This window comes from Eubalaena glacialis, chromosome 9 (assembly GCF_028564815.1).
Source record: "Eubalaena glacialis isolate mEubGla1 chromosome 9, mEubGla1.1.hap2.+ XY, whole genome shotgun sequence".
Classification (NCBI taxonomy): Eukaryota; Metazoa; Chordata; class Mammalia; order Artiodactyla; family Balaenidae; genus Eubalaena; species Eubalaena glacialis.
The window spans coordinates 11,284,108-11,297,256 of record NC_083724.1 but is presented as its reverse complement, the minus strand read 5'-3'; the positions used below and the strand labels follow the sequence as shown (position 1 = coordinate 11,297,256).

Below are 13,149 nucleotides of genomic sequence, written 5' to 3'. Positions count from 1 at the left end.
TGCCATTGAAAATGTACTTTATAATTATTGTAACAGCCAGTAATAGTATTAGTTTCTTATTGTCATTCATTCAGCATCTTTCAATGGATGGTTCTACTGAGATTACAGAAGTTCCTCTCAGTCTAGTTGGCTGGGGATGAAGAAACTTGGGACAGAGGTTGTAACAACTATGTACTCCATGGATGATCACTAGCTTGATAGCATCTTCTCCACTATAAAGGCAAGTGTTTTGGGACTAGGCTTTCAGACAGGCTTTTGGAGGGCAGAGACCTTTTTCCTTATCTTGGGGCTCACCACCAGATTACGAACACACTACTTTCCTCTCCATTTTAAAAAGTTATACAGTTTGGAAAATGATACTCTCACATTACGGACACATTTCATGATTATAACTGTAAAGTTCCTTAATAATTTCCCACCCTAAGGCCAAATGAAATCTCAAAGAACTTATATAGCATTCCTTTTCTCCCGGGTTGTAAATATCTTCTACCAGGTTTATGGCATGATTTTTGAAATCATGTCACTAAGTGAAATCTTTCCACCAGCCTTGGGCAGTGCCACATATAAAATACCTGGTCCTTTCTGGCTAATGCCAAAGCCAGTCCTTCTGCCATTTTGGCTCTGTTGGCTTGGAATGTCTCATTCTGCTCTTGAAATTTCCGCATGGAAGCTGTTAACAAAGAGGCTCTATTTGAGATATGGAGATATTTCAGAAACAGCATGTCAAATAGCCCATGTGATTACTTTACAACTGTCACCTAACAAAAAAGGCCAAGGTCACAGAGTGGATTATGAGACTGGGAAAAACCTGACCCATCTTGACTTTCCCAGAATCTTCTGCCCTTAGTAATAGACCACAGTTTTGTTTTAGCTTGTTTCCAATTGTTCTTGGTTTTTTGTTATAGTCAAGTATATACATTTAGGAAGATGCCAAAGGGTAACTTTTTAAATGATACAGTGATAGAACACTGAGTTAGGTAGGTTGCCAGAAAACACCAATGCTATTGCTAAGTGATGGCTACTACTACTTTATCAGAATTAAAACAAAAAGTCAAAAAAAGCAAAACAAAAAAACCCTTTCTTCCACTTTATTTTCCTTAAAAAAATTTTTTTAGTATATGTTATATCAACAAAAAATAACTTTCTACTTCTGTTAGCATCTTTTTTGGATTGAACCCAAAGGAGAACATATGATTTAGGGTAAACTAAACAAAATGTATGTTCTATTGTTAGAGGAGTGATGACAGATAGATTTCCCCCAGTTATTGAACAAAGCAGCAATGAAGCTATGGCTAGAACCAAAGTTTCTTAATGTAGGCCCAAGGACCAGGCACTTGATTTTACTAAAACCTAAGGGCAGCCAATAAACCAGTCAACTGGATGAGATACATAATAACCTTCTCCTAAGAAGCATGCCCATAAGGCAACATAAGGATGAATTGTATGCTTATAACTATCAGATAAATGTTATATCAACTTGATTAAGAAGTACACTACTTATAAAATAAAGATTTGGGCTATGATGAAGGACAAACTTAACCATACGCTATTGTTTCATTTCAAAAAACTAAACCCTGGAAAGATTGAAAAAAGCAGGAAAAAAAATACGTACAATCCTGGTGTTTTTCTAATGCAATTTCAAGCTTCTCTTTTATCTTCTGCAAATTTCGGACCTGTTCAGCATAGTCTTGGATGAGGAGGGTGACGCACATACCAGGAATGGACAAACATCAGGAAAGGAAGTTAATTAAACAAAAAAAAATGAATGAAAATGATGATGATTTTCTCAACCTGAAAACCATTCCTGTTAAGGAAAGCTGGGCAGACAGCCTCCCATTAACAATGAACAACACAGGCAAACAGGTATAGTACAAACTACCCACAGTGTAAACGGTGAATACAAACAGGCAGATTTGTTTAGCCTTGAGAGTGAACAAGAACTGGGCCTGGTCTGGTCATCAGAAATGCCCCGCCATGAAAACCACTATTATCTCATTACTTAATTTCCAATCTCAGTTTTCACCTTCCTTTCCAGTCTTAGCAGTAGGACAGATCAAAGGGAATTCACTGAACAGCTCACTTATAGTCCACACAACTGAGTGACAGTGGTTAGGGCAATAGCAAACATCTTACCACAGTATTGCCTTTGCAATAAAAGTAATTAATTCTCTAGAAAAGTCAGCTTCCTTTCTACACAGAACTGAGCTGCCTATGACATATTAAAGGTGAAAGTCAGAATTAATTACCTTGGTAGCCAAAGAAGATAGTATGGTATAGTGGAAAAGTAGACAGGCTTTAGTTCAAATCCCAACTCTGTCAGTCCTTAGCTGAGAGACCTTAAGCAAATTATTGATCCTAAGTATTAGTTTCTTCATTTATGAAATGATGATATTAATTTATCTACCTCAAAGGATGTATTAGATAATAAACTAAATGTTCTATATGCCCTAATTATAAAATAAACTAAGTGCTTTAAGCACGTTGCACACAATGCTCAATAAAGGGTAGCTGATACTGTGGTTGTTGTTATTATTCATACTGAGCCTGTAGGTAAATACCCAGGACATAAGTGGGCTTAATAAATGTTAGTCCTCTTCCCCGTCTCTCCTCTAACATCAGTCAAGCCCAAACTATTTAGGGAAGATCCATATTACCTTAGAGCTTTCTCCCCAACACTGAACAAATATAAAGTTACTTCACCTCTGTTACTGATATTACTTACAGAGAGGGGTAACAGGATAATAACAATTGAGTTTAAAGCAGACTGTAGTGGTTTGGATCCCAGCTCTACTACCTACTACCTCTGTGACCTTAATCTCACTAAGTCTTGTTAGGCTAGAGTGAGAGCAAAATGAGATAATGGACTATCTAGGAGCTGTGAGTTATACTATGTACCTTTGATAACTACACAAACACAAATATTTCACATACAACTTGGTGAATTTTGTAGTCTGTTGCTTTCATTCCAGTAAAATGGGCATAAGGCCAAGGGACAAAAACAAACACAGAAGCCATTTACCACTTCACAGGCTGAAGCTTTCAAAATGTATCTACTGGCAGAAACCAAAATAAGAACTCACAACTCTATCACAAATATGCCCTGCTCAGGCAAAGAATATAATAGGAGTTGTGTAAATCGTAAACTGCACATAAAAGACATGAGAGTTATAGCTTCTATACAGGTGCTGAAGTTAGAAATACCATTGAAAAGTAGCCCAAAGACCCAGAACGACATTACACAGGTGATATGTATCTGTAGCAAGTGGCAACGTAGCACCAAACCCTGTCTGGTGCTGAAGAATCCAACATCTGTTGGCCATTCCCTAAAAATGCTATCTCTTAACCCTCTCCACCTGAAAGCAAGCTAGGCTAATGGGTGAAAGATAGTTAAATCTACATATACTTTTAATACCTTTTATATCCACGGCTAGAAATCTCAGGAGCAGAAAAACGTAAGTTTTGGTTTTTTTTTTTTAACTTTAAAACTCAGTTTTGAATTTACACTATTCAGTACACTAACAAAAGAAGGGATTAAAGAGGGTACAAGTTGCTCCTTTTTGACCGAGAATATCAAAATATGTCAAAATAACTGTAAGGTTATGCTATTTGGCTTTTTTATAGGGAAAGCGGGTCAGGCAAGGCAAGTTTCCTTTGTTTGCTTCTTATGAGTTCTTAGACATACCAGAAAGCCTGGCCTCTAATTTCCGTATCTGTTCATTTCTTCTCAAAAGCTGGGATGAAAGATCTTCTCTGGAGCTGCTTCCATCAGACGCCTGTTGAGACAGATAAAAGAGGTTGTATTCATGCCTGGGTTTTTAGCAGCGTGAGACCACGATATTCAATCAGAAAGCAACAACTCTTATTTTAGGTTTGGTTACACTTTAAGTGATAACTGAAAAGTTTCTCTAACTATAAAGTAGAAGCAACACTACCTCCATCTATAATGTGAGGAGATACAAGATGCAAAACAGATAAATTGTGTGTGTGTGTGCGTGTGCGCGCACACACTACTGGAATACACAGTGGTAAACAAATCCATTATGATCATATTACACCAAGTACATAATACAAAAAAATATACTTTCAGATAAAAAAGTAAATCACTTTATTTTTCCAAAGGTAAAATCCTGAGGTAAAGGGAAGAAGGTTCTTTAGCAAGGGATCAAAGGCTGGTTGGTCTGTGATGAAGAATCTATCACTAACATTGATAAAGTTTCAGTATCTTCATCTATAAAACAAAGGGATATCAATCTGTAGCTGTAAAATGCATCAAAAACTTTAGCAGATAATATACATTCAGTAAATCACTATATTAATGAGACATCAAATTTTCCCAATAATTTAGATTATCTTAAAACATATGTGCACTACTACTACTTTGGGCATTGCTTACTACTGCTAATAAATAAGTCACTTTATCTTTCTACTTTTGATTATAAAATTTTAAAAATAAAGAAGAGTAAGGAGGGTGGTTTAATGAACACTCTCTCTCTACTTTAACAACTGCTGATTTTTCCCATATTTGCTTCATCAATTTTTATTCTACTATAGTACTTTAAATAGCAGACATTGACATTTCATCCTAAATATTTTGATAAACATTTCTAAAATATAAGGACATTTTCCTTTATAGCCACAATACCATTATTATACCTAACAAAATTAAAAATAATAGTATCTAATATCCAGTCTTCAGTCTTCCCCATTTACTGCCAAAATGTATTTAAAGGTGGTTGAACAACTCATTTTAAATATTCATTTACCCACTGAGCCACTTACTCATCCATTATGGAGGGTATAGTTAAAAGGGAGTCTCAGGAGGCGGAAGGCCCAGGTTCAAGTCCCATCTTCACCACTTACAAACTACAAGAACTTGGACCAATTACTTAACTTCTCTGTGCACTGGTTTCGTCCCATGTAAAATGTGATAACAAACATAACCTACGTCACAAAGCTGTGATGAGGATTAAATAAATCAATACTTGTCAGGTCTTGAAAACACAGCCTGGCACGTAATTAGCTTTAATACGTGTCATCTGTTAGTAGTACAAGTTATGATTATTACTGTCAGTGAGACATCTATTCTTAGCACTGTGCTAAGCACTGGGAACAGTGGTGAAACGGAGTCCCAATCTAAAACAGCAGCAGCTGCAGCAACTACGAATTACGAAGTGCTTATTAAGAGCCAGGCACTATACTAAGTGTTTTATATACTATGCAGAAAAGAGTTAACATCCCAGGCCTGAGACTGCTATCCTTGGCAAGGCCTGCTTGTAAGGCTATCCTTGGCTGGCCTGTGAGAACTTAGATTTTACAAGGGTTCTCACCACTCCTGATAAGAATGGCTCACTGTACCTAAACTAATTGTGCCAAAAATATGGTTTATGCTGAACACCTGTTTTCGTTCTGGGAGTCTGGAATTTTGGTAAATGCTAGGCAGAGGGTGCCTATATGACTAGCCTCCAGTAAAATTCCTGGGCACTGAGTCTCTAATGAGCTTCCTTGATAGACAACATTTTATCCTGTGTTGTCACAATTCCTTGCTGAGGGAAATAAGTGTGCCCTATGCAACTCCACTGGGAGAGGACTCTTGGAAGCCTGTGCCTGGTTTCCTCCAGACTTTGTTCATGCACCTTTTCCCTTTGCTAATTTTGCTTTGTAGTAAATGTTTTTACTGTGATAAATGATAGCAGTGAGCAAAACTATATGCTGAGTCCTGTGAGTTCTTCTAATGAATAATCAAACCTAGGGGAGAACCTTGCCTGCCCGCCCTGCCCCAACACACATACTTTAATAAAGACAGGTATAGTTCCTATCTCCATTTTATAGATGTGGAAATTAAGGCATAGAAAAGTGACAAAAAATTTGCCCAAGGTCACACAATAACAATGAAAGAGGAATCAAATCCAGGTCTGCCTCCATAACCTGGCCTGAGTTCCTAACTGTTACTCTACTGCCTCTCATGAAGCTCCCAGTTTAGTGGGAGAGACAAACAAGCAAATCATCAACAACAATGCAGTGTAACAGGTGATATTACAGAGGATATAGGAGACAAGGGACCAAATTCAGCCAGTAGGGATAAAGAGTAGAGGGGGTGAGATGGGCAGGTTAGGTCAAGGGGGCTTCCTGGAAGTAACATGTGAGCCAAGTCTTGAAGGATGCACAAAAGTATGTCAGAGGAATTCAGAAGTGAGAGGAGGACACAGGAGAAATTCCAGAGAGAGGAGACAGCATATGCAAACATTTGTAGGCATGATGGAAAGTTGTCCATTCCATAAAGTACATTAAGTTCAATATGGCTGGAGCACAGGGTGTAGGAAAGTAGAATGAGATAAAGGTAGGATGGGCTAGCTGTGACAAGACCACAGGGGTTTACCATTATACTATAATAATGACTTTGCACTTCATCCTGCAGATGATGGGGAAGCCACTGAGGAGTTTTAAGCATTGGAGAGACATGAACAGGTCCGCTTTGGGGAGTTATTGGAGCCAGGGGGCCCAGATAGGCTACCACATTTGTCCACAAAAGAAAGACAGCCTGAAATAAAATGGAAGTAAAATGTACTACTAGTAAATGGAGTACAAAGGGTAAGTTTGAGTCAGGAGATGGAAGCCAAAATACTTGCTGACTAATTGGACACCAAGAAGTGAAGAAGCAAAGAGTCTAAAATGTCTCCAAGGTTTCTTGCTGGTGACTTGGGGGACGAAGGTGCACATGTGGAAATGGAGTTAATGAATTCAGTTTTGTTCATGTTAGAATTTGAGATACCAGAGGAAAGGCACCTGGTTGGAGAAATATATGCAATGGGATATAAAGGTCTGGAGATAGGGAGTGAAGATCAGAATGTATACATAAATAAGTTCAAACAGATAACTTTAGAAGTCACACAGCAAAGTATTTCCTGAATTCAGGCCGATCTCCATATCTGAATACATTCAAGATGAGAGACTTCATTTAGCAAGTCAGCGTGAAGGCAAAGCAAGTACTTCTGCCACAGAACTCAGCATTAAAACTATGTCCTTCAGCCTGGTGATCAAACGTGCATTTATATTTCCTGTTAAATACAGGAGCCAATGATAATTTAGATCTGGTCATCTATTGTTCCACCCCAATAACCTAATAGCTTCTGCCACGTAATCTGACCTGAACAGGTAGTATAAGAAAGGAGGAGGTCGACTCATCTGACCATGGAAATAACTCAAGTATCTATCACTAGTAGAAGACAGAGACAAATTGTGGCCTTTTCAAATGCTGGAATCTTATACGGCAGTAAAAATAAATGAACCACCTATAGTGTACCATTTTTATAAAGTTTGAAAATAAGCAACATTAAACAACAGATTGTTTATGAATATGTATGTATCTGGCAGGATATTTTAAAAAGCAAAGGATTGATATACACAAACTTTTGGACAGGTTACCTGAAGGGGCGGAAAGGGAAGGGAACCAAGAAGGAGCAAACAAGTGGCTTTGACGGTACCGATAATGTTCTAGTTCTCTGTATAGGTGACAGATTTAACAAGCATTCATTTTATTTTTATGCCTTATACTTTACATTTACATTACATACATTCTTTTACATATATCAAGCATTATAAATAACTTCTTTTAAGTTATCTAACTTTAAGAGGATCCTGTCATATGCCACCGACCCGATTTTAATCCTAAGGCATGACACTTACCTAACACAGCAGCATCCTCAAATCTTTCCAACTACAAAGGTATTTTACAAATAAGGGACACAATGCAGCCATCAGTGCAATCTTTTCATCAATTTTCCCACTAAAATAGTGCTAATTCCCTGGCTAATTCCACACCAAACTCACAGACTTCGCTAAGCAACCGACTTAGAGTGTATATATGTGCAGACACAACAAGCCAAAGTATTTTGAGAAATGAAATGTAAAAGAAGATGCACAAGGTATATAGATGGAAAAAGAGTACAAGAGGACAATGTAGAGAATATGCAAAGGGACCGATGAAAAATAAGAAAAAAGAAATAGAAAAGCACCTCAGAGCAAGAAGAATCAGATATAAACTACAAATAATCTTGCAATTTTAAAAGAAAATACTTATTGGAGGGACTTCCCTGGTGGTCCAGTGGCTAAAGACTCCGCGCTCCCAATGCAGGGGGCCCGGGTTCGATCCCTGGTCAGGCAACTAGATCCCACATGCTGCAACTCAGAGTTCACATGCTGCAACTCAAGATCCTGCATGCTGCAACTAAAGATCCCACATGCTGCAACTAAAGATCCCACGTGCCGCAACAAAGATCCTGAGGGCCGCAACTAAGACCCAGAGCAGCCAAATAAATACAAAAATATCTAAAAATATATATATAAAAAAATAAAACGGCTATTAAAAAATAATAATAAAAAAAGAAAAAATATTTATTGCAAAGATTCCCTGAAATATTATTTTAAAAATACAATGAGGCTATACCAAACATTAAAAACTAGAGAAGATACTTACAAAGTCATCTCCTGAGTCAGCTCCCATGGAGGCAACCGATTCCTTGCTCACTGATCGTGGGATCCTAGTAGCACCTCCTGGCCTCTGAGCGACAGCAGTCTCTTCTGCAATTTTCTTCTTTAGTTTTGCAAACATTTTGCTGTGTGGCTATCCTGCACTGATGGCCAGGTCTTGAACCCCCTACAACAGTCGTTAGACCAGCAACCAGGAATTCCGAGGCAGGTGCCTAAAAAGTTCCAGATATCCAAACTAGCTGCATTCCCACTGAAATGTGGGCCAAAGGCTTGTGGCAATAGCGTATCTATAAATCAGATGAAAGAGCGCTCTAAGTTAAACACCAGAGAAATTTCACATCTGGGTTGCTTTGTTAAGCTTCACGTTTCAAGATTAAGTTTCATAAGTTTACATGCACACTTACTAGAACACAATTACTAAACATCTGAAAAGCACTCAGGTGCTACAGATGCATGTACAGATAAGGAAATCCAGTCTCAAGGAGGTGAAGTAATCTGCCAAAGATTGTGTGGCTAAATGCAGCGCTGGCATTTGAACCCAGGACTCTGACTCACAAGTCCTTACTCTTTTTTTTTTTTTTTTAATTATACCACATTGGCTGTGGCATGTAACACATCAAGTAAAATTTCCCACAGCAAACATTAACATAATGCTTCTGAATCCTTCCCCCAATACTATTAAGTTCAACTACAGTTTAGACAAAAACATGTAACTCAATACAGGGAGAAGGTATAATGTTCTAATGTTCCAAGATGGTTTGGAATCAGCTGTTCACTAGAAGATGTTGACAACTTTTTTCCTAAAAAAACAGGCAAGCCAGCCAACTGTATTGTATACGTATCAGATATCCTTAAATGTTTCCTGGAAATGCTGTGTGGTTCTCTTTAAGAGTGACTAAAATTACCTCAAGTCAATTTCTTTTTTCACAATGTTTTACATGATATTCAAACATCTTTCCCTCCTAACGTGCATGAAACATTTACATTCTGGGTCCAAACTTAACTTTTGATATTTTGTGGAGGATAGCTAAGCTCCGCTCTAAGATGTACAAATGACTTCTTACCACTTCAGAGCATCCATTTAAGTCTGTACAATTCTTCAAAAGTTTTACCTTCAATGTCTGTAAACCACCTACTCACCTGGCTTATCTACTAGATTTAAAACAGCTTGGAGGTCAAAGCTTTCTGTCCTGCATGAAGACAAAAATAAAATGCATTGAATATTTCCTCTCAAGTGTAAGGCCAAAATGTTGCGGGGTCGGGGCAGGGGGAGTGGAAGAGGAGGGAGGAAGGACTAAGGTGAGGGGGAGAGAAAATCTGTCGCTACCACAATCCTCAGGGGTCTCCCCTCCCTCACCCTGGTCTTTGCATCTGTGATTTGCCTAAGAGATTCACTTAAAGGCACAAAGAACAGAACCTCTCATTGTAGTAAGTGGCTAAACTCACTTCGCCTTGGGAGCAGTGAGCAAAACAACTTTAACGAGATTAAGGTTTCCCAGGGCCAGTATTTATTTCAGTTGATTCTGACAGTCACACTGTTTACCCGGCCAGACCCCAGAGCCTTGACTCGCACTAAGAAAGTCGCTGAGAAAAAGGATGGCTAAGTTGGGTAAAAGACAGCTTCCTAATGCCCGGGGGCCAGCCACCTGCCACAGCAGTTTGGATCCCACTCAAGTCTCCTTCCAGACCCGCCCGTGCGTAGACTGTCAAAGAAGGGAAGGACCAATGTGTCTCCCATTTGACAGCAGGGAAACCGAGACCCAGAGAGGAAGAGTGACTGGTCCAAGGTCGCGCAGGGGGGGGGAAATTCCGGAACCCCAGGCTTCAGGTTCCCAGGCCGGGGAGCCCGCCTCTGCCCCCACCCTCGTCCTTTCTGCACCCCGGCACTGCCCCCCGCCTTGGGTCTTGGGCAACCCAGTCGGGGCCTCTTTGGGCGCACTCCGAGACCACCGGGAGAAAGAGGGGCCTGCTCTTGTCTCCGGTCCCCGCCCGCGCACCTGCCGCTCTCTGGGCAGCCGGCAGAGCCCCGCCTCCGGGGCCTCTCGTGAGCGCCGGCCCGCGTCACCAGCCCCCACGGCCGGCCTGCGGGCAGAGCAGCGACCCGGAACCGCACTTCCACCAGCGCGCCGGAAGTGGCTGCGCGCGGGGCCGTCCCACCGTGCGCATGCGCCTGAGCGCGGCTTCCCCGGTGGCCGGCGCGAGCTTCGGGGTGGCGGTTGGGCCGGAACCGCTGGAGGGCGCGGGGCTGGGCGCTCCCTGAAGCCGGCCCGCCACGTCAGCAGGCGGCCAAACCCTCGTAGGAGGACTGGGTGGCTGCAGCACTTCTTTCCTTTTTTTTTTTTTTTAAAGGGGGCGGTGCGGAGCGGGGGAAGTGGTAGGAGCCTGGTGCAAAGGGGAAAGAACTGATTGCTGCGGTGGTGCCAGCCTGTGGCGTGGAAACCTCAGGCCGTGGCTGCGCTGGCCCAACCCAGACTTTTCACTCCTCTCCCTGCATCCCAGTCTGCACCCTACACGGCCGCCTTGTCCCTGCAAGCCCCTGCCGCCTTCCTCACACAGGAACCTGTGGCTCCACACGTTAGTACTGGGAACTCGCGCTTCGTAACGGGTGTTTTAAGTTTTGTGCCTGTGACCCATTGTAGGACACGTAATGTGTCATTGAAAGAAGAGTTTCCGGAATCATACCCTTATTATATAGTGCACTCTGATATATTGCATTTCATTAGAAACACACGCTAGCGGCAGCCCACCACATTCATTTTACTAGCCACTAATGGGCCTCCAACTTTTGACAGATGAAGAAAGTCCAGAGAGGTAAAACTGCCTTGTACAAAGTTACAGTACAAATTGGTAGCCTACGTCGGGTCTCCGGACTCCTCAATGCCAACCAAGCCAGACATTCCACATTGAAGTTGCACATGTTCTTGCCCAGACCCAACACCAGCCCGAGGGCCAGCAGCTTCAACCCAATCCCCTGAAACAATCCCTCCCTCAGTGTGTCCCACCAGGAGGAGGGCAGGGAAAAAACCAAGACTAGGACGTAGAAGAAATTTACAAACTAAAACAATAGTATCAAATCCTCAACCTCAAGACTGTTTCAAGTAACCGAGGAATTATCTGAAAGAAGCAAACCCTATCAGTTTAGCCCTTATGTTGTCAACAATTCTGAAGAAGTAGCAAAAACTTTAAGCAAATAATGTTTATTTTTATATCGATGATACACTTAATATATACGTGAATTCAAGATACAAAATTCATTTACAAGAGTTCACACCTGATGAATGTAATCACATTCCTAGAGAGAACATTTATCAATGCAAAAATGTCAATACACTGACAACAAAAATCAAATATTCTGTAATCTTGTTATTCAATAAACATCAAAACAATGTTTAACTCTCCATTCTCTATTATTTAAGAGCCCTCAAGGTGGTAGGCACCATATAACAGAAGAAAACATTGGAAAAGACAAGGGCCTACTGAATCTGCTCTGCAGAATCACAGTGTTTACTCTGATATTCATTTACTGAAGTAGTGAAAGGCTTGCTATCCTTTGACAAATCACGTATCATACAAGAGTCAAAAGTGATGATCAAGAAAATAAAATGTTTTGATAACTTCTCAATTTCTAAAATCTATGACATACTAGCCATAACAGACAAAGCAGAAAAAGGCTGCTGAAAAGGAACACAATAGGAAAACATCCTTAAGAGTATGTATGGCTTAAGCAATTTAGAAACACAACAGATAAGACTTTTACAATACCACAGTTGTTCAAGTCAAATGATATTGACAATATAATTTTCCCCCTTAGTCATTGGTGGTAAATAGCCCCTTCAAATTTAATTCTACTGAGAACACATAAAACTAGTGAATCCAAATGGTTTCTTGTCTCACAGAGCTGAATTGATGGATTTTGTTCTAAAGTATTAACCCACAATACCCAAAATTTAATACAAATGAGCAACAAGACTACGTTTCAAGGATTACAGTGATTTGTGAATAGCTAGATAGGCAACCAAATAGCTTCATTATTTGCACGACAGATTAGCAGCACTTGGATAAGAACTGTTACGTGAAAATTATTGTGCTTCAACCTCTCAAAGAGAGCTAATAAATATACCTCTATAATCCTTATAGTGTTACAATTCTATAACATTTCAGTTACAGACAAGCACAATTTTTAAAAAGTATTTCACACCACTAGGAAATCAAGTAATTATATTCTCCAAATGTAATTTCTGCTATGATTGAAACAAGTGCATTTCTGCCTAATATCCATAATACAGACAATAGGTTCACCATTATTTTCAGGGAAAAAAGACCAAATATAACTTATTTTAACTCCTATTTGATTATCTTAACCTTTAGTGATGACTTGAATAAAGAAAAAGGTATTCAACCTCACAATGGAAACTACTCAGAGAAAATAATAATGTGGCCTGAAATGACAAAATTCTTTAGAGCTAAGTAGGAAATGATTTAAAACTGCTTCATCACATTCAATGATTAATGAAACCACTATTTTTACTGGTGCTACACAGTGAAGATAAACCTATTTGGATAAATTCCTTCATTTGTAAACTCTACTATGAAAATGGTAGGACATTGCATCTGCCTTTCCTATTACCTAAGACCTTTCTACTTTGACAGGAAGAAGCCTCC

General features: G+C 40.0%; 1 protein-coding gene across 3 annotated transcripts in view; it reads right to left on the bottom strand.

The window, feature by feature from the left end:
- Positions 1-10,598, bottom strand: part of GOLGA1 (golgin A1) — a 52,780-nt gene extending 42,182 nt beyond the window's left edge. For all 3 annotated transcript variants that reach the window (XM_061199941.1, XM_061199943.1, XM_061199942.1), the window contains exons 1-6: positions 10,485-10,598; positions 9,628-9,677; positions 8,474-8,774; positions 3,683-3,773; positions 1,613-1,687; positions 573-670 (exon numbers count right to left, since the gene is read on the bottom strand). In XM_061199941.1, the coding sequence (XP_061055924.1) occupies positions 573-670; positions 1,613-1,687; positions 3,683-3,773; positions 8,474-8,608 (399 nt within the window). In that variant the 5' untranslated portion in view covers positions 8,609-8,774; positions 9,628-9,677; positions 10,485-10,598. The remainder of the gene's footprint in view (positions 1-572; positions 671-1,612; positions 1,688-3,682; positions 3,774-8,473; positions 8,775-9,627; positions 9,678-10,484) is intronic.
- Between the last annotated feature and the right edge of the window lie 2,551 nt (positions 10,599-13,149).